The sequence below is a fragment of the Chiloscyllium plagiosum genome, unplaced genomic scaffold (genome assembly GCF_037043375.1).
Source record: "Chiloscyllium plagiosum isolate Xiang-an unplaced genomic scaffold, Cpla_swu_hap1 HiC_scaffold_6, whole genome shotgun sequence".
NCBI classification, from domain to species: Eukaryota; Metazoa; Chordata; class Chondrichthyes; order Orectolobiformes; family Hemiscylliidae; genus Chiloscyllium; species Chiloscyllium plagiosum.
In genome coordinates this window covers 82,257,742-82,278,914 of record NW_028270144.1, presented here as the reverse complement: position 1 = coordinate 82,278,914, position 21,173 = coordinate 82,257,742, and the positions used below count along the sequence as shown (strand labels likewise).

The window sequence follows — 21,173 nt, the reverse complement described above, 5'->3', positions numbered from 1 at the left end:
CAGTTGGTTTCGGTTTCTGTGAAAACTAAATCCTCTAGTCACAGATATGCAGTGATTTGTGAAGCAGTCAGCTAGCTTTTTCAATTGTTCATGCATAGGCCTAGAAAACCTACACCAAGACTACTTGCATTTTCCCTGTGGTCAACTTTTTTTCTGGCCAAGGCTGCCAGCCAGTTCAGCTCATGTGCAACAGCTCCATACAGGCTTTCAGTCTTTCCAGGAAAAGCAAATGGGAGATTGTAGATATGTTGAAAAACTGGCAGAGGATATTTGTTGTCGGTGTGTGCTCAGGGATCAGGGACTGCTCGCAAAGATGTTACCATACTGAAGTATCTCTCAGTTACGTTGCAGCACTGTGGGTAATGGGGAAGTCAGAAAATGGGTACTCAGAAATAATTTGGTATTTTGATATCAGCACCCACCTCTTTACAACTTGAAAAAAAGACAATTATCTTCTTATTCAGGTGACTCTTCACAAAGGAGAACAACATGTTAATTTTCTGGTGCAACTCACAGACTACATAATTCTGTTCCAGTGTTCCAGGGGTGCTGCAAAGGAAAATACTTTTTAATGGCTTTGTAGAGAAAATAAAGTATGAAGCAGGAACTCAACAGTCGATAGCTTTTATATAAAAAAAATAATTGACTGACAGAGCAAAAAGACATCCTTTATTCCTTTTTAGTCTACATGCCCTCTTTTGCCCAGTTTGAGATGTTTTTCAATCAAGACACAATTCCAGGTCACAATTTGCTCATTTCTGATCTTTTACTCCATTGTGTCTACTGATACTGTAAATGGATGCAAAGCGTCACAATTGGTAGAATGGTTAGCAAGGTTCAATCACATGGGTTTCAGGGGAAGCTAGCCAATTGGATCTAAAATTGGCTTGAAGGTAGGAGACAGAGGTTGCCTGTGGAGGTTTTTTTTTTAACCAGAGGCCTGTGACCAGCGGCATGCCGCAAAGATCAGTGCTGGGTTCACTGCTTTTTGTCATTTATATAAATGATTTGGATGAGAATATAGGGAGGTATAGTTAGTAAATTTGCAGATGACACCAAAATTGGTGTGTTGGGGGCAGTCAAGATTATGTCAGAATACAATCTGATCTTGATCAGATGGACCAGTGGGCCGAGGAGTGGTAGATTGAGTTTAATTTAGATAGATGTCAGATGTTGCATTTTGGTAAAGCAAATCCGCAAGGACTAATCCAGTCAATGGTACGGCCCTGGGCAGTGGTGCTGAACGAAGAGGCCGGGGGTGCAGGTGTGTAGTTCCTTAAAAGTGGAGTCACAGGTAGACAGGGTGGTGAAGGAGGCGTTTGGTATGCTTGCCTTCTTATATCACAAGTGAGTATAGGAATTGGGAGGTCATGTTATGGCTGTACAGGACATTGGTGAGGCCACTTTTGAAATACTGCATTCAATTCTGGTCACCCTTCTATACGAAGGATGTTGTTAAACTTGAGAAGGTGTAGAAAAGACTGATTAGGCTGGGCTATTTTCCCTAGAGCAGAGACTGAGGGCTGACTTCATAGAGATTTATAAAATCATGAGGGGCATGGATAGGGTGAATAGCCAAGGTCTTTCTCCTAGGGTGAGGGAGTACAAAACTAGAGGACATAGGTTTAAGATGAGAGGGGAAATTTTAAAAAGGGCCTGAGGGGTAACGTCTTCATGCAGAGGGTGGTGCATGTCTGGAATGAGTTGCCAGAGAGTGTGGTGGTGAGTATTATTACAACATTTAAAAAGCATCTGGATGGTATATGAATAAGAAGGGTTTAGAAAGATACATGCCAAATGCTAGCAAATGGGACGAGGTCAGATTGGGATGTCTGTTCAGTGTAGATGAGTTGGACCAAAAGGTTGTTTCCATTCTGTATGACTCTGTGACTAAATCTATAACTTATCTATAACTATCAATTTTTGAGTAAGCGAACAATCTGGCTTAAAACATTACACGCATCTAAACAATAATCTTGCCCAGCAGATGACTCACTTAAAGGAAGTTAATAATTTTGCAAAAGGTGCACACATGACATACAAAATCATTGCAAAATCATTTATCTAAATAATCATCTGCTTTGCATCAGTCATTTGATGTATTTTGTTTTATTAAATAATATCCCAAAATACATTTGTTATTTGAATCTTATTTAACTCTATTCTCCTTGTTTGAACATAGAAAAATACAGCGCAGTACAGGCCCTTTGGCCCTCGATGTTGCGCCGATCCAAGCCCACCGAACCTACACAAGCCCACTATCCTCCATATGCCTATCCAATGCCCGTTTAAATGCCCATAAAGAGGGAGAGTCCACCACTGCTACTGGCAGGGCATTCCATGAACTCACAACTCGCTGAGTAAAGAATCTACCCCTAACATCTGTCCTATGCCTACCACCCCTTAATTTAAAGCTATGCCCCCTCGTAATAGCTGACTCCATATGTGGAAAAAGGTTCTCATGGTCAACCCTATCTAAACCCCTAATCATCTTATACACCTCTATCAAGTCACCCCTAAACCTTCTTTTCTCCAATGAAAACAGCCCCAAGTGCCTCAGCCTTTCCTCATACCATCTTCCTACCATACCAGGCAACATCCTGGTAAATCTCCTCTGCACCCGTTCCAGTGACTCCACATCCTTCCTATAGTATGGCGACCAAAACTGCACACAATACTCCAGATGCAGCCGCACCAGAGTCTTATACAATTGCAACATGACCTCAGGGCTCCGGAACTCAATTCCTCCACCAATAAAAGCCAGTATGCCATATGCCTTCTTCACCACACTATTTACCTGGGTGGCAACTTTCAGAGATCTGTGTACATGGACATCAAGATCCCTCTGCTCATCCACACTACCAAGTATCCGACCATTAGCCCAGTACCCCGTCTTTTTGTTAATCTTACCAAAGTGAATCACCTCACACTTAGCTACATTGAACTCCACTTTCTGCCCAGCTCTGCAACTTATCTATATCCCGCTGTAACCTGACACATCCTTCCTCACTGTCAACAACTCCACCGACTTTCGTATCATCCGCAAACTTGCTCACCCAACCTTCTAGCCCCCCCTCCAGGTCATTTATAAAAATGACAAACAGCAATGGTCCCAAAACAGATCCTTGCGGAACACCGCTAGTAACTGCACTCCAAGATGAACCTTTACCATCAACTACTACCCTCTGTCTTCTTCCAGCCAGCCAATTCCTAATCCAAACCTCCAACTCACCCTCAATGCCATACCTCCATATTTTTTGCAGTAGCCTACCATGGGGAACCTTATCAAACGCCTTACTAAAATCCATATACACCATATCTACCACTTTACCCTCGTCTACCTCCTTAGTCACCTTCTCAAAGAATTCAATAAGGTTTGTGAGGCACGACCTGCCCTTCATAAAACAAGGCTGACTATCCTTGATCACATTATTCCTATCCAGATGTTCATAAATCCTATCCCTTATAATTCTCTCTAAGACTTTGCCCACAACAGAAGTGAGACTCACCGGCCTATAGTTACTAGGGTTATCCCTACTCCCCTTCTTGAACAAGGGAGCCACATTTGCTATCCTCCAGTCTACTGGCACTATTCCTGTAAACAACAAGAACATAAAAATCAAGGCCAATGGCTCTGCAATCTCCTCCCTTGCTTCCCAGAGAATCCTAGGATAAATGCCATCAGGCCCAGGGGACTTATCTATTTTCACCCTTTCCAGAATTTCCAACACCTCTTCCCTACATACCTCAAAGCCGTCCATTCTAATTAATTGCGACTCAATATTCACATCGGCAACAATGTCCTGTTCCTGAGTGAATACTGACAAAAAGTATTCATTCAGTGTCTCCCCAATCTCTTCAGCCTCCACACGCAACTTCCCACTACTATCCTTGACTGGACCTATTCCTACCCTAGTCATTCTTTTATTCCTGACATACCTATAGAAAGCTTTAGGGTTTTCCCTAATCCTACCAACTAAGGACCTTTCATGTCCCCTCCTTGCTGCTCTTAGCTCTCTCTTCAGGTCCTTCCTGGCTACCTTATAACTCTCAATCGCCCCAATTGAACCTTCACGCCTCATCTTTACATAGGCCGCCCTCTTCCATTTAACAAGGGATTCCAATTACTTATTAAACCACGGCTCCCTCACACGACCCTTTCCTCCCTGCCTGACAGGTACATACTTATCAAGGACACTCAATAGTCGCTCCTTGAACAAGCTCCGCATATCAATTGTGCCCATGCCTTGAAGCCTACTTTTCCAAGCCACGCATCCTAGGTCGTGCCTCGCCGCATCATAATTTCCCTGCCCCCAGCTATAACTCTTGCCCTGCAGTGCACACTTATCCCTCTCCATCACTAGAGTAAAAGTCACCGAATTGTGGTCACTGTCCCCAAAGTGCTCACCTACCTCCAATTCTAACACCTGGCCTGGTTCGTTACCCAGAACCAAATCCAGTATGGCCTCACCTCTTGTTGGCCTGTCTACATATTGTGTCAGGAAACCCTCCTGCACACATTGGACAAACACCGACCCATCTAACGAACTCGAGCTATAGCTTTCCCAGTCAATATCCGGAAAGTTAAAGTCCCCCACAACAACCACCCTTTTACTTTCACTCTTCTCCTGAATCATCCTCGCAATCCTTTCTTCTACATCTCTAGGACTATTAGGAGGCCTGTAGAAAACTCCTAACAGGGTGACCTCACCTTTCCTATTCCTAACCTCAGCCCAAACTACCTCAGATGGCGAGTCTTCATCTATCGTCCTTTCCACCGCTGTAATGCTATCTTTGACAAGCAATGCCACACTTCCCCCTCTTTTACCCCCACCTCTGACCCTACTAAAACATTTAAATCCTGGAACCTGCAACAGCCAATCCTGTCCCTGTTCTACCCATGTCTCCATAATAGCCACAACATCGAAATCCCAGGTACCAACCCACGCTGCAAGTTCACCTACCTTATTTCGTATACTTCTTGCATTGAAGTATACACACTTCAAGCCACTTTCCTGTTTACAGGCACCCTCCTTTGAGATTGATGCCATGTTCCTAACCTCCCTACACTCCAGGTCCTGCACCCTAAAGCTACAGTCTAGGTTCCCATGCCCCTGCAGGAGTTAGTTTAAACTCTCCCCAAGAGCACTAGTTAAACTCTCCCCAAGAGCACTAGTAAACCTCCCCCCAAGGATACTGGTGCTCCTCAGGTTCAGGTGTAGACCATTCTGTTTATAGAGGTCCCACCTTCCCTAGAAAGAACCCCAGTTATCCAGATACCGGAATCCCTCCCTCCTGCACCATCCCTGTAGCCACGCATTTAACTGTTCTCTCTCCCTATTCCTCGACTCTCTATCACTAAATTTGCTTAATCTTTAGTTTGAGCTCACTTAGCAGAGCAGTCTTGTCAAAAGATTGTAGGTTTATCTACGTCATGAACTGCAGCAGTTCAAGGCAACAGCTCACCACCACCTCCTCCAGGGCACTTAAGAGATGAACAATAAATGTTAGCCTTGTCAGCTAGCTCACAACATTGCAAGAATAAAAAAAGTCTGTCCATCGTGTTAAGCATCAACCTTGCACAGCATGAGAACACATTTTTACTTACTTTCACATGTTTTCACACTCAACCATCCATTCAGGTATACAAAAGAAAGGTATGTTTTGAAATTCATATCTTTTAAGCCAAGATTAATACTTAAGTTTCACATGTCATAAACCTGAATAAATATTTGCAGAATAAACTATTAAGACATAAGAAGGTCTGCAAATTCAAAAAGCAACCCATTAAAACATTGTTCCCTTTATATTAGGGGTCATCATAAAACTGAGATACGACTTCAGAATTTTGTTATGGAGGGCAAGGTAACAGAAACTGATTACTGAGGGAAGAGGTTAATCTCTGCCATTTGTTTATCACTTAAAATCAATAACTGGAAAAATCATGAGGCTGTCATTAGACCAACTGTTTAATAGATCAGAGCCTCATGTGACACAGCCCCACCATGAATGAGACAATTAAACGTGGCATGGCCAAACAAAGCATTTGGGAGAAAAGGTGGCAATCTCAACACAATCATGAACTTATGCAACAAGGAAATATGCAACAAGCATGCAAAGGTAAATAAACCCAATTAAGGTTCATTCTTCACAATGCAAAGCAATCCTTTGAGATACCATTAGCTTTTACAGAAAATGATCTCTTCAGCATCTACTCTTCAATAATCCCCAAAATAATTCACAAACAATTGCCAAAGCCAGAAAGGCTAAAACACATCTTTGTTAGTAGTGAATATGGCATTCAAATGGTACTAACTCCATCTACAATAAAATGGCCAGCTGAAGAATGAGACTGATGTGCAGATATTGTACAACAACGAGACATATTCAGAGATCCGAGTGTCACATTCATGGCATGCTTTTATGATTCAGTAGTTGGTGAGCGGGTGTGCAATAAACAGGCTGTTTTGAATAGGAATTAACTAATTACAGAATAATTAATGTACCTGTAACAAGTTTTAACCTCTAGAAAGGTAACAACAAATTCAATGTAATTGAAATTGATGGTTTTCTGCAATCTACATTTTGTTGAATTCAACACTGACTTTCACCATTTCAGAAATGTATTTGACCTACTCTGTTGCCCCGGCACAACTGGATTCAACACTACTCACTCAACAGCAAATAAAATAAACCAATACGCACAGTGACAGACAGCACCAAATCTGCATAAAGAGACAGCAAGAAAGATACGAAGGGAAAGGGAAAGAACAAAATCAAAATGAGACAGAAGGGGAAAAGACAAAGAGCAAAAATTAAAGCCCAAGAAACAGGATAGGGGATGATACATATGTGTACTGGATTTTTTTTCCTGTAAAATGACCTTCAATTCCATTAAAATTGGAATTATATTGTACTTAAAAAACACAAACAAACAATACAGCATTAAAACATATGCCTGAAGCAGGAGGCAAGTTGTGAATATTTACAGGACACTCCACATAAACATGCACTAGACAAAATTTCTTAAGGGAAAAAAAAGTCTGGAGGATCTGTTACAAGTTTGCAGCGTTATTATTAAGCAAAATATTAAGAACCTACCTGAATTTAGCATTTTCATGAACCCATACATACTCTGGGTCTTTCAGACTCAGTCGTGCCAAGTCCTTAACAGATTTAGTTTGAGTTGCCGAAAAAAGCAAAGTCTGACGTTTCTTCGGGAGGTTTTCCACAATGGCATTCATCGTTTCGGAAAACCCCATGTCCAAAATTCTATCAGCTTCATCCAAGACTGCAACAAAAAAAAACAAAAACCGTGTTCCACTGAAGACAAATAATTAAGGACTCTACTCCAATCAGTGCATTTTCACCTCTAAACCTTTACACATTACTACATTACAAATTCTATTGTACTCTAGCAACTGACAGATACAAGCAAACATATTCAAATACAGACAAGGTTTCTAGCAATTTATACAATGGAACCTGTATACAACTGACCCCACTTATGAAGTTCAACTTTCCCTTTAACAGTTGCAGTGGCATTGACTCAGAAAATTAAAAAAAAAGTGTCTTTCTTCCAGAGAGTAATAAGGCCACAGTAAATGGGTTCATCAACGCTTTATATATATATATATATATATATATATATACACACACAGCAATAACATCAAAAGGTCAAGGCTAGATTGGCCACATACATTACAAATGTTAGCAAATACACAATCTCCCTCACCAGCTATTCCAATCACTAGGCTGTGGTTCTGGGTGTGTCACTCCTAGCCTCCCAACTGAAGCTATTCCAAAACCCTACTCAGGCTACAGGTTTTTGGTACAATCATCCCACAGCAATGTGCGTGTTATGCAGATACCTAATTTACTTTAATTCAGTGTTGGGTCACTTGATACTTTCAGATAAAATCTCCAACACGTCACACTGTGAAATCAAAAAGCTCAATTTCCACACTTCACACAAGAACCAGCTTTCAATACTGTACAGAAATGTCAAAGTGTATTAACTTTGTGCGCACTCCATGTCACAATTCATAGAGAAGGTCCTTCATTTGAGCAACTTCCCTGGTCGGGCAAGATACTTCAGGCTATAACAACTTTTCTTCAGCACCTTCAGAGTCTTCAGCAGGTATTAAACATTTCAGGTACAGAAACTCAAAACATCTTAGAACCTTTTTCTTCACACCAACTATGAAATCTGTTGTTTAACTTATTTTCCTTCATACTACAAGAATACTCCTGTGAAATTCTTTCATTGAGTCTTCCTTTTTTCAGTAGAAGTCCTTGCTTACCTTTTTTCTCAAAAACATTATTCACAGAATGTGGTGGTATTGGCTAGGCCAGCATTCACTGCTTATACCTAATTGCCCGGCAGTGATTAAAAGTCAACTACATTGCTGTGGGTCTGGAGTTACATATAGGCCAGGCCGGATAAAGCTATTAATATACCAGAAGAGTTTTTCTCCAACAATTGGCAACAATTTTCTGGTCATCATTAGGCTCTTAATTACAGATTTTATTGAATTCAAATTCCATGTGCCATGTTGGAATTCTAACCTAGCTCCCCAGATTATTATCTAGGTCAATGGATTAATAGTCTAGTGGCAATACCCATCACATCCTCTGCAGAGAACTGCACCATCCTCTGCGGTTTGCAGTTTCTGGCCTACTCTTGAACAAGTCAGAGAACTTCATTCTAAATCATGTCAACCTCCATGTTTCTGGGCATCATTATTTACAGCCTAATAATGTTGAGATGCCATTCAATGGCTTCAATTACCACATGATGAATTCTTAATATCAAACGCATTGTGGGAAACAGAGAGAAAGCTAAGGATTTTGCCACAAATGCAGGGAGTTGAAGAAAATAAATCACCCAGTCAATTTTACACATTTTTTAGAAGTCAAATAAAAGGCAATTTAAAATGCAACAAAGACAAAACCCAGAAAGCAACAGGCCAAGAAAAAAAATTTGACTTCAAGCAGAAGAAAACTTGAATATTTATAGCTGATTACTATTTACTAACACCATTGAAATTTGGTGGTAAAAGTTGTTAGCTGGCCTTAAATGGTATTTGACTGATTCAGTTACCTCATAGTGGTCATTTGATAATTGGATAATATTTGCTAAATAATTCCAAGTATGTCAAGAATTACACTGACAATTTAAATTTGTCACTTGGGTTTGCAGGGTGGCACATTTATTAGAAGTTACAGATATGAATATACAGGCTCTGTTTTTCACAGGAAAAAAGAACATGCACACACACTTGCCTGCTTCAATGAAAACCATTGTTGGCTATTAATTCTTCAGGGCAGTACCTCAACCAGAATCAAACTGCTTTGTTTTAATCTAAATAAAGCTTAACAGTTAACTGTCAATCATCAAACTAGTATATTCAATGCTCTGTCAATTCAGAGTCCACTTGTCAACCAATCAACATAGTGTTCCTAAACAGCAAAAAAAATGTTGTTCCCCTTTACATTAGTTTTCTTGCGAATTATCCTGATGAGCGCAAGAAAAGCTTCAACAAAATGTTTATTTTGTTCAGCAATACTCAGGTTGTGTGCTACCAAACAAAAACTAGTATTAAGATCAACATTTTTACACAATGCCAATTAAAGTTTTCAATACACATTACTGCCCTTGATATAATTCCCTTAAAGCAAAAATTTACAGTGTGATATAACTGAAATTATACATTGAAAAATTGATTGTCTGTTAAGCCTTTCATCTGTTAGTGATAGTTTCACTTCTTTCATGTGTAAATCACAAAACCTTTTTTTAAAAAGGTTGCATTCTCAGGTTAGCTGTGAACAATGGTGATAGCTAGACAATATGTTGAAGGTGTTAGCCCCCTGTGTTCTCTGTCTATGCCATGATGTTTAAATTGATTCTAATCCAAAACAGGAGATAACGGAGTTTTACATGAATTCATGCATTTTTGAGCAAAGTACAATGTAACCCTGCAAGTACAAATTCACCCCACAAAATATGTGTGCACATGTGGGTCTTTGTGTATGTGTGTCTGTCTGTCTGAGTTGGGGTTGAGAGGAGTGTGAGAAAGCGTATATGTGAGTGCAGAGTGTCTTAAGTCTGTGAGGGGGTGCATGTGAGAGTGTGGGTGTGGGTGTCTGTGTGTGCATCTGTGTATAGGAATGCCTGAGAGAGAGAGATCGAGAGAGAGAGAGAGATAGAGAGAGAGAGAGATAGAGAGAGAGAGAGGTAGGTGTGTGTGTGTGTGTGTGTGTGTGTGTGTGTGTGTGTGTGTGTGTGTGTGTGTGTGTGTGTGTGCGCGTGCATGTGTAGGAGTATCTGTGTGTGTGTGTGTGTGTGTAATGCAATGGTGGTCACCTGTAATGTGACATGAACCCAAGGTCCCGGTTGAGGCCCTCCCTATGGGTACTGAACTTAGCTATCAGCCTCTGCTCGGCCACTTTTCACTGCTGCCTGTCCCGAAGTCCACCTTGGAGGATGGTCCCCGAAGGTCAGAGGTCAGACCTTCGGGTGACCATCAACTGTCACATTACAGGTGACCACCATTGCACTACACACACACACACACACACACACACACACACACTCCCATATGCACCCCCTCACAGACTTAAGACACTGCACTCACTATACACACACAAAAAAATGCTTTCTCACACTCACAACCCCCAACCTAGACAGACAGACAGACACACAAACACACAGACAAAGACCCATATGCACACATATATTTTGTATGGCTGAATTTGTACTTGCAGGGTTACATTGTACTTTGCTCAAAACTGCATGAATTCATGTAAAACTCCATTATCTCACTTGTTAGGTTAGAATCAATCTAAACATCATGGCATAGACAGAGAACACAGGGAGCTAACACCTTCAACATTGTCAAGCTATCACCATTATTAACAGCTAACCTGAGAATGCAACTTTTTTAAAAAAAGGTTTAATGATTTACACATGAAAGAAGTGAAACTATCACTAATAGATGAAAGGCTTAACAGACAATCAATTTTTCAATATATAATTTCAGTTAGATCACACTGTAAATTTTTGCTATAAATTCTGTGTTAGGATTGAGCCCTTCACTACCACCTGATGAAGGAGTGTCGCTCCGAAAGCTAGTGCTTCCAATTAAACCTGTTGGACTATAACCTGGTGTTGTGATTTTTAACTTTGTACACCGCAGTCCAACACCGGCATCTCCAAATCGCACATACCAAGCATTTGTAGATCAGACGCATGAAAGTACATGGTTTCATCCATGTGCTGCAGAAGACGACCAGGAGTGCAGATGACAATATTGGTACGATGGATCCTCTCTGCCTCTGTTTTCAGATCCTATTGTAAGTAAAAAAGTATGCATTTAACATCTCAAATTTTAAAATAAAATTTGTATTAGGCAACAGAAACAGATGAGAAAATAGAAGACTACAATATGCCCTAATTGTTAACAAAGGCCCTTTCAAAATCGGCAGTAGGATTCTGCATATTCACTAGATCCAATATCATACACATAGTCTAAGCTAACATTAAAAAGATGTTTTTGAAAATTCAAACCAGATGGGAAAATGTATCGCATATATACTTACCAATGTGAAAGATTGGTAACAAAGGAAAAATGTGGAACAACAGAAGTAATGAGGGCTAAACAGTGATGCTGAAGTACAAAGATGTGACAAATAACAGTTCTGAAATATGTCAAGTTCTCCCATAAACACAAAGTGAAAAAGAATGAGGGCAAAGGAAGATGCCAGAGATGGTACAATAGTTCGTGGTTCAAATCCACTGGAACTTTTCAGAATCAGGGAAACTTTGGAAAATTGCAACTGATGCATCCAATATTGTTACAGCCACCTTTTTAAACACCCCAAGATTCAGGTCATCAAACCAGAGGATCTGTCAGCCATTAGCCCATGAATGAAACCTATGAGTGAGTTAGTTTTGTTTTAATATTTTTCATTTGACGTTCTATGAATTATTTCTGCCATTGAAACTTAACACGACTGTAGTATCTTTACATTATGTGATGTGATCTACATCGCTACTGGCATCACTATAAACCTTCATATTTGCCTATTAACCCATTAGTCTACATCACCTGAACTAGCCTAGTCACTGTCTTTACACAATGCCTGCATCACATTACATCTTCCCCCAAATTCTCTGCCTCAGAGATAAACGTTATGGCTATTTCACAAATCTCTTCAATCTTCTTCACAGGCCCTTTGGAAGTGACCATAAGCTATTGTAGCCAGCTGCACTTCTTTCACAATCAAATCAATCAGAGTGTATCTTTGCTACAATATTGACAATGACATAGCAGACTGGTTTCAGTTTTCATTCTTTCTGGATTTGGATTCTAACTGATGGTGCATCTGCTGCTAATACTGTTGCTAGGGCTGGCTTGTAAGGAGCTGGAATAGCTGACGAGATAAGCGTTTCTTTTACTTTTTCAAAGGACCTTCACTGATGATTGTTCAACACCATGCTTGATCCTATCTGAGCAATTGTTACAAGATTTAATCAAAATTTGACCACATTGTTGACCATGCATTTGAAAGCCTACAGTTCCATGATGTCTCTAGGTGATGGCTTGGTCTTTTGCAAATCTGCTACAATGTCTGTTACATGAACAACATGTCCTAATATGCAATTTTGAGAAGATTTGTAGCTCAGGTTGAGGTTGAGCTTCAACCTGAGCTACAAAATCTTCTCAAAAATCGCAAACACCTATGGACAAAACATGTTAAAATTACCCTGAAGATGGGAAACCAATGCCATCTCAGAGTGCCACCTGAAAACAACGGTACTTCCTGTACGAATGCCTCAGGAAACCGGTACTACCAAAATGTCTCAAGTACAAACCATTGCTCTACGCCCCACAAGCCAAAAGAATAGCAGAACAGAACAGCTACAGAAAGTTGCGAGAAACAATTAACAACGCCCACGACTGACTCTACAAATACAATCAGGAAATTTCGCGCCAAAAAAACTTCATACACCAGCTCGACAGACCATGAATGTACAGGCATATGCTGAGGGGTGACCTTATAGAGGTTTACAAAATTATGAGGGGCATGGATAAGGTAAATAGACAAAGTATTTTCCCTGGGGTCGGGGAGTCCAGAACTAGAGGGCATAGGTTTAGGGTGAGAGGGGAAAGATATAAAGGAGACCTAAGGGGCAACCTTTTCACGCAGAGGGTGGTACGTGTATGGAATAAGCTGCCAGAGGATGTGGTGGAGGCTGGTACAATTGCAACATTTAAGAGGCATTTGGATGGGTACATGAATAGGAAGGGTTTGGAGGGATATGGGCCGAGTGCTGGCAGGTGAGACTAGATTGGGTTGGGGTACCTGGTCGGCATGGACGGGTTGGACCAAAGGGTCTGTTTCGATGCTGTACATCTCTGACTCTAAACAACAGCAAAATAAAATGAAAAAACTATCCTGACAGGAAAAACTGGACAAGCTCACACTAAACAACACCACAGATAACGCAGAGGCTTGGATTAAAAACCTATCAGACTAACCACTAACAGACATGGAAAAGGCCAACGTAGTAAGAGGGATGAACTATAACTAGAGAGAGGTGTGGACAAAAAAGGACTTACTAGCAGCATTAGAATCAACTCTGAAAGACAACAGATTCACAGAAGAAACCCAGCAGACCATCGGACAGACAGGTGCACCAACACTAAGCAGGGAGAAAGAAGGGAACACCCTCAACACACAGAAAAGTAAAGCCCTAGAAGGACTCAGAAAAGATAGAAACATTGTATTTTCTACTTGCAGACAAAGGATGCATGACCATCATCCTAAACAGAACACAGTACATTGAAAAGGCAAACTCACAGATACAGATGGCAACAGACCTGACCGCACAAGTACAAAACTGTGTCATAGCCACACTGAAAAATCTTCATAAATCAGAACAAGTTAACAAGACAGATCTCCAAAAAACAAAACCAGATGGATCCAATACATCCCACTTCTACAAACCACCTGAAGTACACAAACCAGCGGTCCCCCTCAGACTCAACCTCACTACCTGGAACACTGGACATACAGACTAGCAAAGGAACTCCACTGAAAACTGAAATACCTTGAAGATTCATGCCACTCCATCCACTCTACCCATGAATTCCTGAACACCAAAGACACCAAAATAGAAGAGGACGAAATAATGGTCTCCTTTGACGTAACAGCTCTATTCATATCAATTAACATCAGCCTGGCCAAAAACAACACTGACCGCACTACTAGACAAACCAAGAGCACAAACACCAGACAGCACCAACTTCAGCAGCAAGGACAACATACTCAAACTAGTAGACCTGTGCCTCACTGCTAGCTTCACGTACCAGAAGACGTACAAACAAATCAACAGAACACCCATGGGATCACCAATATTCGGCTTCTTAGCAGAAACAGTAATGCAGAGACTCGAACGAACAGCCTTCCCCACAATCTAACCCAAACTTTGGGTCTGCTATGTGCGTGACACCTTTGTCACCGCAAAATGGAACAAATTAGAGGAAACCTACAACATCAACAATATTCTTACTGGCATAAAATTCCCAAAAGAGAACAACAGATTCTCTTTCTTAGCTGTCACAGTGGAACCAACAGTTAATGCAGAACTGCAGACCAGTGTCCACAGGAAACCAACACACATTCATTATACTTAACTATAGAAGCAACCATCCCAACACCCACAAACGGAGCTGCATTAGGACATTACTTAAAAAGGACCACAACACACAGCAGCACCCAGGAACTACAAGCAAGAGAAGAAACATACCTACACTGCAAGGAGAACGGATACGCAATAAACACAGTCCACCAATTCCTAAACAACAAATCCAAACAAGTAGACACAAAGTGCCCAGAAACAAAGATGTGCAGGCCAGGTGAATTGGCCATGCTAAATTGCCCGTAGTGTTAGGTAAGGGGTAAATGTAGGGGTATGGGTGGGTTGCGCTTCGGCGGGTCGGTGTGGACTTGTTGGGCCGAAGGGCCTGTTTCCACACTGTAATATAATCTAATGTAATCTAATCTAATCTAGCCACACAACCATACATCAAAAGACATCTGAAATTACTACTAGACTACTCTGATCGTTTGACATCATGACAGCCCATAAATCTACCAATGCACTGACACAGCTACTGATGGACCTAAAAGAACCCTATACCAACAACCAGCAAAACGAACGTCAATTACAAAATAACCTCCAAGAACTGTAACTAACACTACATCAGACAGATAGGCAGAACACTAGCCACCAGGATACACAAACACCAAAAGACAACCCACTAACACTAATATTCTTACATATAGACAAAGACAGCCACCACTTCGACTGGGCAACACATCCATCATAGGACAGACTAAACAGAGACACTCACAGGAATTCCTAGAGGCCTGGCATTCAAACCAATAAACATATGGACCCAGTTTGCCAATCTCTGAGAAAAAGCAACAGAAATGATGTCACCCATCTTAAGAGACCAAGAAACATAAATAGAAAGCAGGACATAACACTAGCACTTCACTGGAAGCTCACTGATGTTACCTAGCATGTTGACAAACTTCTGAAAACAAACCTTCCAGTTCAATAAGCAAACTTACAACCATGTCCCAATATGGCTGAGAATTCACATTTTTCATTCAAATTAATGGGGAAAAAAAGTTTCCAGTACATTTCTTAGCTTTTTGTTATGTTGTTCAGTTATACTTGAGACATGCATTAGAATAGCAGAAAGCCCTATTGAATCCCTCCAAGATGTCTATCATTGTCCTTTATAAGCTCAGGTGTAGAAGTAAAGCTGGAAGGCAAACTATTAAACTGACATCTTCCAAATAGTGAGATGGATATCATAAGCAGGAAGGTTTCTGGGTGCCATGGAAGCTGTCAGAAACCACTGTTAGTTTCAGGTTTGCTGAAAATGGCGTCCTTCGCTAGCTTTGTATCCAATTAATTCCATTGGGTGCATATCTCTCTCTACGCTTTACTTTATTGCCCAAGATCCACACAAATTCTTAGTGAGTTTTAATCTGATACCATGCCAATTTGCTTGTTTGACCACTGGTGAAATCGCTCCTTGCTAAAGCATCGCCTTAATTTTCAAAACTGGATACAGGACTTTTCTAGATGAAAAGAGGCAGATTAGCCTGTTCTCTGTTTCCAGTGCTTTTTGTGAGTTGCAGTTAACTTCTCTAAGTTAATGGGCAACTTTGGGAATTCAGCTCCAAATACATTGTGATTTTGAACCACTTGTAATGTCTTATTGACTGCTCACTTTTGATACTGTAGTCTTCTAGACAACAGTCCTTTTACTTGGATTCCTGCCACTTCTGGGAATTGAATGGTGGACGGCTGGACTCCTTTTTTTTGATTCAGCCATTCTATTGCATCAAAGAGAACTGACAACCTGCTCCAGTGTCAAGTTTAAATTCTGTTTTGTTACAATGTGCCTCTATGCCTTCAACACCTCTCTTTTCTGTCTCCGGGAAATGCGCTATTTCATTGCTGTCTGACACTTCACTTTTTTGAATATCACTTATTCTTATGGGATTTTCCTTCTGTTTTGGGATCAAAGTAGATTTATTACAACAAGCTGTTTTAAAATGGTCAGTTTGTCAGAAGGGTACACCATATTTTCTGCAGGTCTATCTCCATTCTAATGCTCTTCGAGACATAGCTACAAAACAGCTTAATGGCATTAGCCACACACACTTTCCTGGCCTCAGCTTTGGTGCATTTTCACTTTTGTGCCTGACACAATGTACTCCCTTGAATGTCTTTTCTCTATGAAGCCTCTCCATTGCCTCAAATAAAAATAAAATTCAGATTTTCCTGCTAATTGCACTACTTTTTCTAAAATCAAATGTTCCCTGAGTTGCAAGACATTTGATAGAGTTTCTTACAAAATTTTGGCCACAGTTCAATCTCTAATCAAATCATCTTTTAAAGGTCCCATATTCAGTTACCTATGGAAAAATATCGGTGACTGATAAATGAATCCATTTTCTCTCCAGGTTTTTGATTCCAATAATTACATTTTTCTCCCTATGCAATCATATTTTGTTGTAGCCTCTAAACAGGTATGTAAAGCTTTGATGATCTCATCGTAAATGGTGATTTCTCTTTCACTACCTTCTTTGCTAATGGTTGAAAGATTCTGATAGCTGAGAGACTGTTCCATGGATTCCTCTCAATGGAGATGACTTTCCATATTGCTTTGTTGACAATTATTGTGCTGAGGTCTGCTTCTCAGTCACCGGGCTGCTCTTGATTTTTGCAGTGCTCTGTCTTACTGCTGGATTATAGTCCTCCCACTGCCCTGTACAGTTGCTGGGTCCTTCACTCAATTTCATATGTTATCTTGTTAGAGAGTCATTGAGTGCTCTACATTACTGAAGAGAGGTTACTGGAGTCTATAGCCTTTTAAAGATTACTCTTTATTCAACATTCTGTGAACAATTTCCATTCTGTCTGCTGAGTCTGTCTACCACATGGCATTAGAGGTTCTTCATTATGTGATCTCTTACATCATTACAGACATAGCTGACCAATTACATGCTTCAGTAAAAATTTGGCAACTTCAATGCAGGTCACACAGTCAGGATCTCAACTATTTACAATCTATGTTGATGACGTGGATGAAGAGACAAGGTTTATTATAGCCAAATTCGCTAACAATAAAAAAAAGATTGACAAGCAAGTGTGCGGAAGACACAATGGTCCACAAATGGATATGGACAGGCTAAGTGAGTGGGCAAAAATTTGGCAGATGGAAGACAAGATGGGAAAATGACAGGTCACCCACTTTGACAGGAAGACGACAAAAGCAGATTATGGCTTCAGCCACAGAAAGTTTTTAAAATTCTGACAACTTTCTTTGTAAGAAAAATGAGAGGTACAATTCAAACATAAAAGTTTTAAGGTAATATAAATGGAAACACATTTAGTTTAGCCCTAAAGCACTCCATCTTGCTCATCGCTCAATGCATTCAGATCAACTATGAGAAATGAAGTACCATTTTCCCAAAAAAAAGACACAGCATTTCAGATATTAGCATTCCATCACACAATAGCCTGTCGTCGTTGTACTATTTACGCATAAGTAACAACATTGTCATTATGCTCTCATTGCTTTGACAACAAATTCTGCACTAACACATCTAATTAGATGACAATTTAAACATGTTTATTTGTAAACATAGGATTTCTTTTGCTATTAACAAATTCTTTCGATGTTTCTAAATAAACTTGAAAAATCTACAGTCTGATAAAAATTGCAAATTCTGCGTATAATCAGGCAACTTCTAAATGAGGCAATATTTAATACTCATGACAACATTGTGGAATAATCTGAACATTGTACAGTTCCTTGACAACATTGGTGATTATTTGACAAGTCAAGAGCTGAACATTATTGAGGAAATAACTAAACTATACACTCAACCAATGTAATTTTAATATTTTACCCTTTGTGTAGCCTTATACTTTAACTCCAAGCAAAATAGTTCTAGAAGTACATTCTTATTGCCTACCTTTCCTCCTATTACTAGCCCAGCTGAAAATTCATGATTTTTCCCCACTTTGCGTAGGACCTCAAAGGTCTGATATGCAAGTTCTCTTGTAGGGGATATGACGAGAATGCCCAATCCATCTTCTGATGTCCATTGTTGACGATAAAGACATTCCAATATCTATAGGAGTGGCAGACAAACTGCTATTAGCATAAGGTCAACAAAATCAGCTTGTCTAATGAGTGGTACAAACCTTTTAGATTGCTAATCTTTTACGAGCAACTTTCCTTTGAAGCAAATTACCCAAATATTAAACTCAAATGCTGGACATCTGAATCACCATATATATAATTTCTTGGTAACCAGCAAAACAAAACTGGATATCAAGTTATTGTACAAGTAATGCACATCACAACTATGGCATAGATTAAATAAGCAGATTTACATTCCAAAAAATATAATGTACCATAAACCAAAGAAATGTAACACTTCGAAAAAAAAAAGTGTATCTGAACAGCAGACTCAATAACAGTCCAATAATCAAGAATCCTGTCACAGGTCCATCCAATTATTGAATAAATAGACTGGTATGCAACATAAGTCTCAGCTATTCATTACTCAGAGATGTCCAACTCTTACATTTGGTTACCAACTTGCATTACAATAACAAGGGTACAAATTCACAAGAACATGATACTGTGTCAGGCTGTTCCCAATCACACATCATCAATAAAGATATTTTCATAAAATGGGAATAGACAACGCGGCTGTCCTTAACTCAGATTTCTAGATATACGGCTGGGTAGAGAAATAAAAATGGTCTATTTTTCACACAAACCAAGTACCCAAATTTTATAGTCAGTAGTAAAGCAACGATGCTCACCTTTAAGAAAAGCACCAGAAAAAACTATCAATTTCTGTTGTTATTTACCAACTTTATGCTTTTCCCAGTGGCAGTTTAAATTTGGTGATAGGCTGAGGGAATCTTTCCCTGTATAGCAGCAATGAAATCAGCAAGCATTTAACAAATCAATCACATGGAAATGTTCATAGAGAAAACCAGGAAATTAAGAGCTCTTAACAGATATCATTTTACTTTTAGATTTCAGACAAAGAAAGACATTATTTTAACTTGTGTGTTAATTGAAAAATAAACAAGTGTTGAAATAAATACTTTAAATGTGGATTTATGTTTTAAAATTCTGGAGAAATTTGACATTCCATCAATGTAAAATTAGTATCTCAGGCTCAGGTGTTTACTGATAATTATGAAGTTAGTATGACAATAAAAAAACTATTTACATTTTATTCTACAAGACGTAATTTTCAAAAGTTGCTTTTAAAAGCAGCGAAATGGTCCAAGAGTGGAACTCTTGACAATTCAATTGGTCCTCCACGGATTGAATTCTGGGGGGATCTGAACAACACACCCTTTGGAAAAGCACAGAATTACTGATAACAACTGCTGCAATTCTCCCTTATTCTGCAGTTGCATGGATGTCAGAAATGTCAAATTGAATGGAATAATGGTGTGAATTCTGACAGTTTCACTGTCCTTATTATCGTTAACATCTCTATGACACTATGTTAACTCAGAGCCAATTATAAAGTCAATATTCTGTGAGAAACACACAGGGAGTCAAGGCACAGCATTGTCTTCAGGTGACATGTGTTGGAGGGCAGAGGGAAATTAGAAAGATGTTCAAACAGAACATTCCACCCATATTGAATGTAAGCACTTAGTCATTTATGTTTCTACAAAATGTACATTTCCAGAATTGTAACTGAAACTGCTTATTCAAGCTTGTTAAATTGCATTACAACTGCTCATCAAAAATGCACACGAACAGAAAATTTAACAACTCTAATTACAATAGACAATAGGTGCAGGATTAGGCCATTCTGCCCTTCGAGCCAAACAAACTTGCATGTTATTTCATACGTCATTCATATTGGCTTGGTCTGCCAAATCAGTTTTTCATTATTAGAAACCATGCCGCATTAATCCCAATCACTTACAGGAATAATAAATGCCAACGTCTTCCCAGATCCAGTCTTTGCAGCACCAAGAATATCTTTGCCTTGTAACGCTAGTCCAATTGTTTGCTTCTGTATTTCTGTGGGCATACGATATTGAGCCTGCAACAAACCTACAAAGAGAATACAACTTTTACAAATTTCCAGAACAGATTAAGCCAAATCTGCTGTTTAATTTAAGCACAGATTATACTGTCAGGTGCTTTACTTCTCTCCATATTCTACTCAATCAGAACTGAATAGAAGTAAAAGGCTAACAAAACATAAATCTTGCAATATGGAGTATCAAGCAACTTTTGAATATTTATATTTCAGTATTTCGCTACAGCTATATTCCACGCAAGATGAGATGCATGCTGAAATAATCCTGTAGGCTGAAAAGAAGTTAACACTGCAATACATTCTTCACCCAAAACAATGCTTATTTGAGTATATGCACAAAACACCATATGGAAAATACAAACACAGTATTAGCATGACTGCACTGCCTTGAAAAGCTGAGGAGGTGCTGCTTTTCAGAGTGCATGGTGGCTGTTTTGGCTTGGAGGGACAGTCACCATCTCAGAGTTATATCATCATACAGC

General features: G+C 39.7%; 1 protein-coding gene across 1 annotated transcript in view; it reads right to left on the bottom strand.

Moving 5' to 3' along the window:
• The window catches only part of ddx10 (DEAD (Asp-Glu-Ala-Asp) box polypeptide 10), a 217,940-nt gene that overhangs the window by 184,480 nt on the left and 12,287 nt on the right, over positions 1-21,173 (bottom strand). Inside the window, exons 3-7 of the mRNA XM_043691863.2 lie at positions 20,572-20,702; positions 18,574-18,732; positions 11,230-11,350; positions 7,102-7,291; positions 423-549 (exon numbers count right to left, since the gene is read on the bottom strand). Of these exons, the coding sequence (XP_043547798.2) occupies positions 423-549; positions 7,102-7,291; positions 11,230-11,350; positions 18,574-18,732; positions 20,572-20,702 (728 nt within the window). The remainder of the gene's footprint in view (positions 1-422; positions 550-7,101; positions 7,292-11,229; positions 11,351-18,573; positions 18,733-20,571; positions 20,703-21,173) is intronic.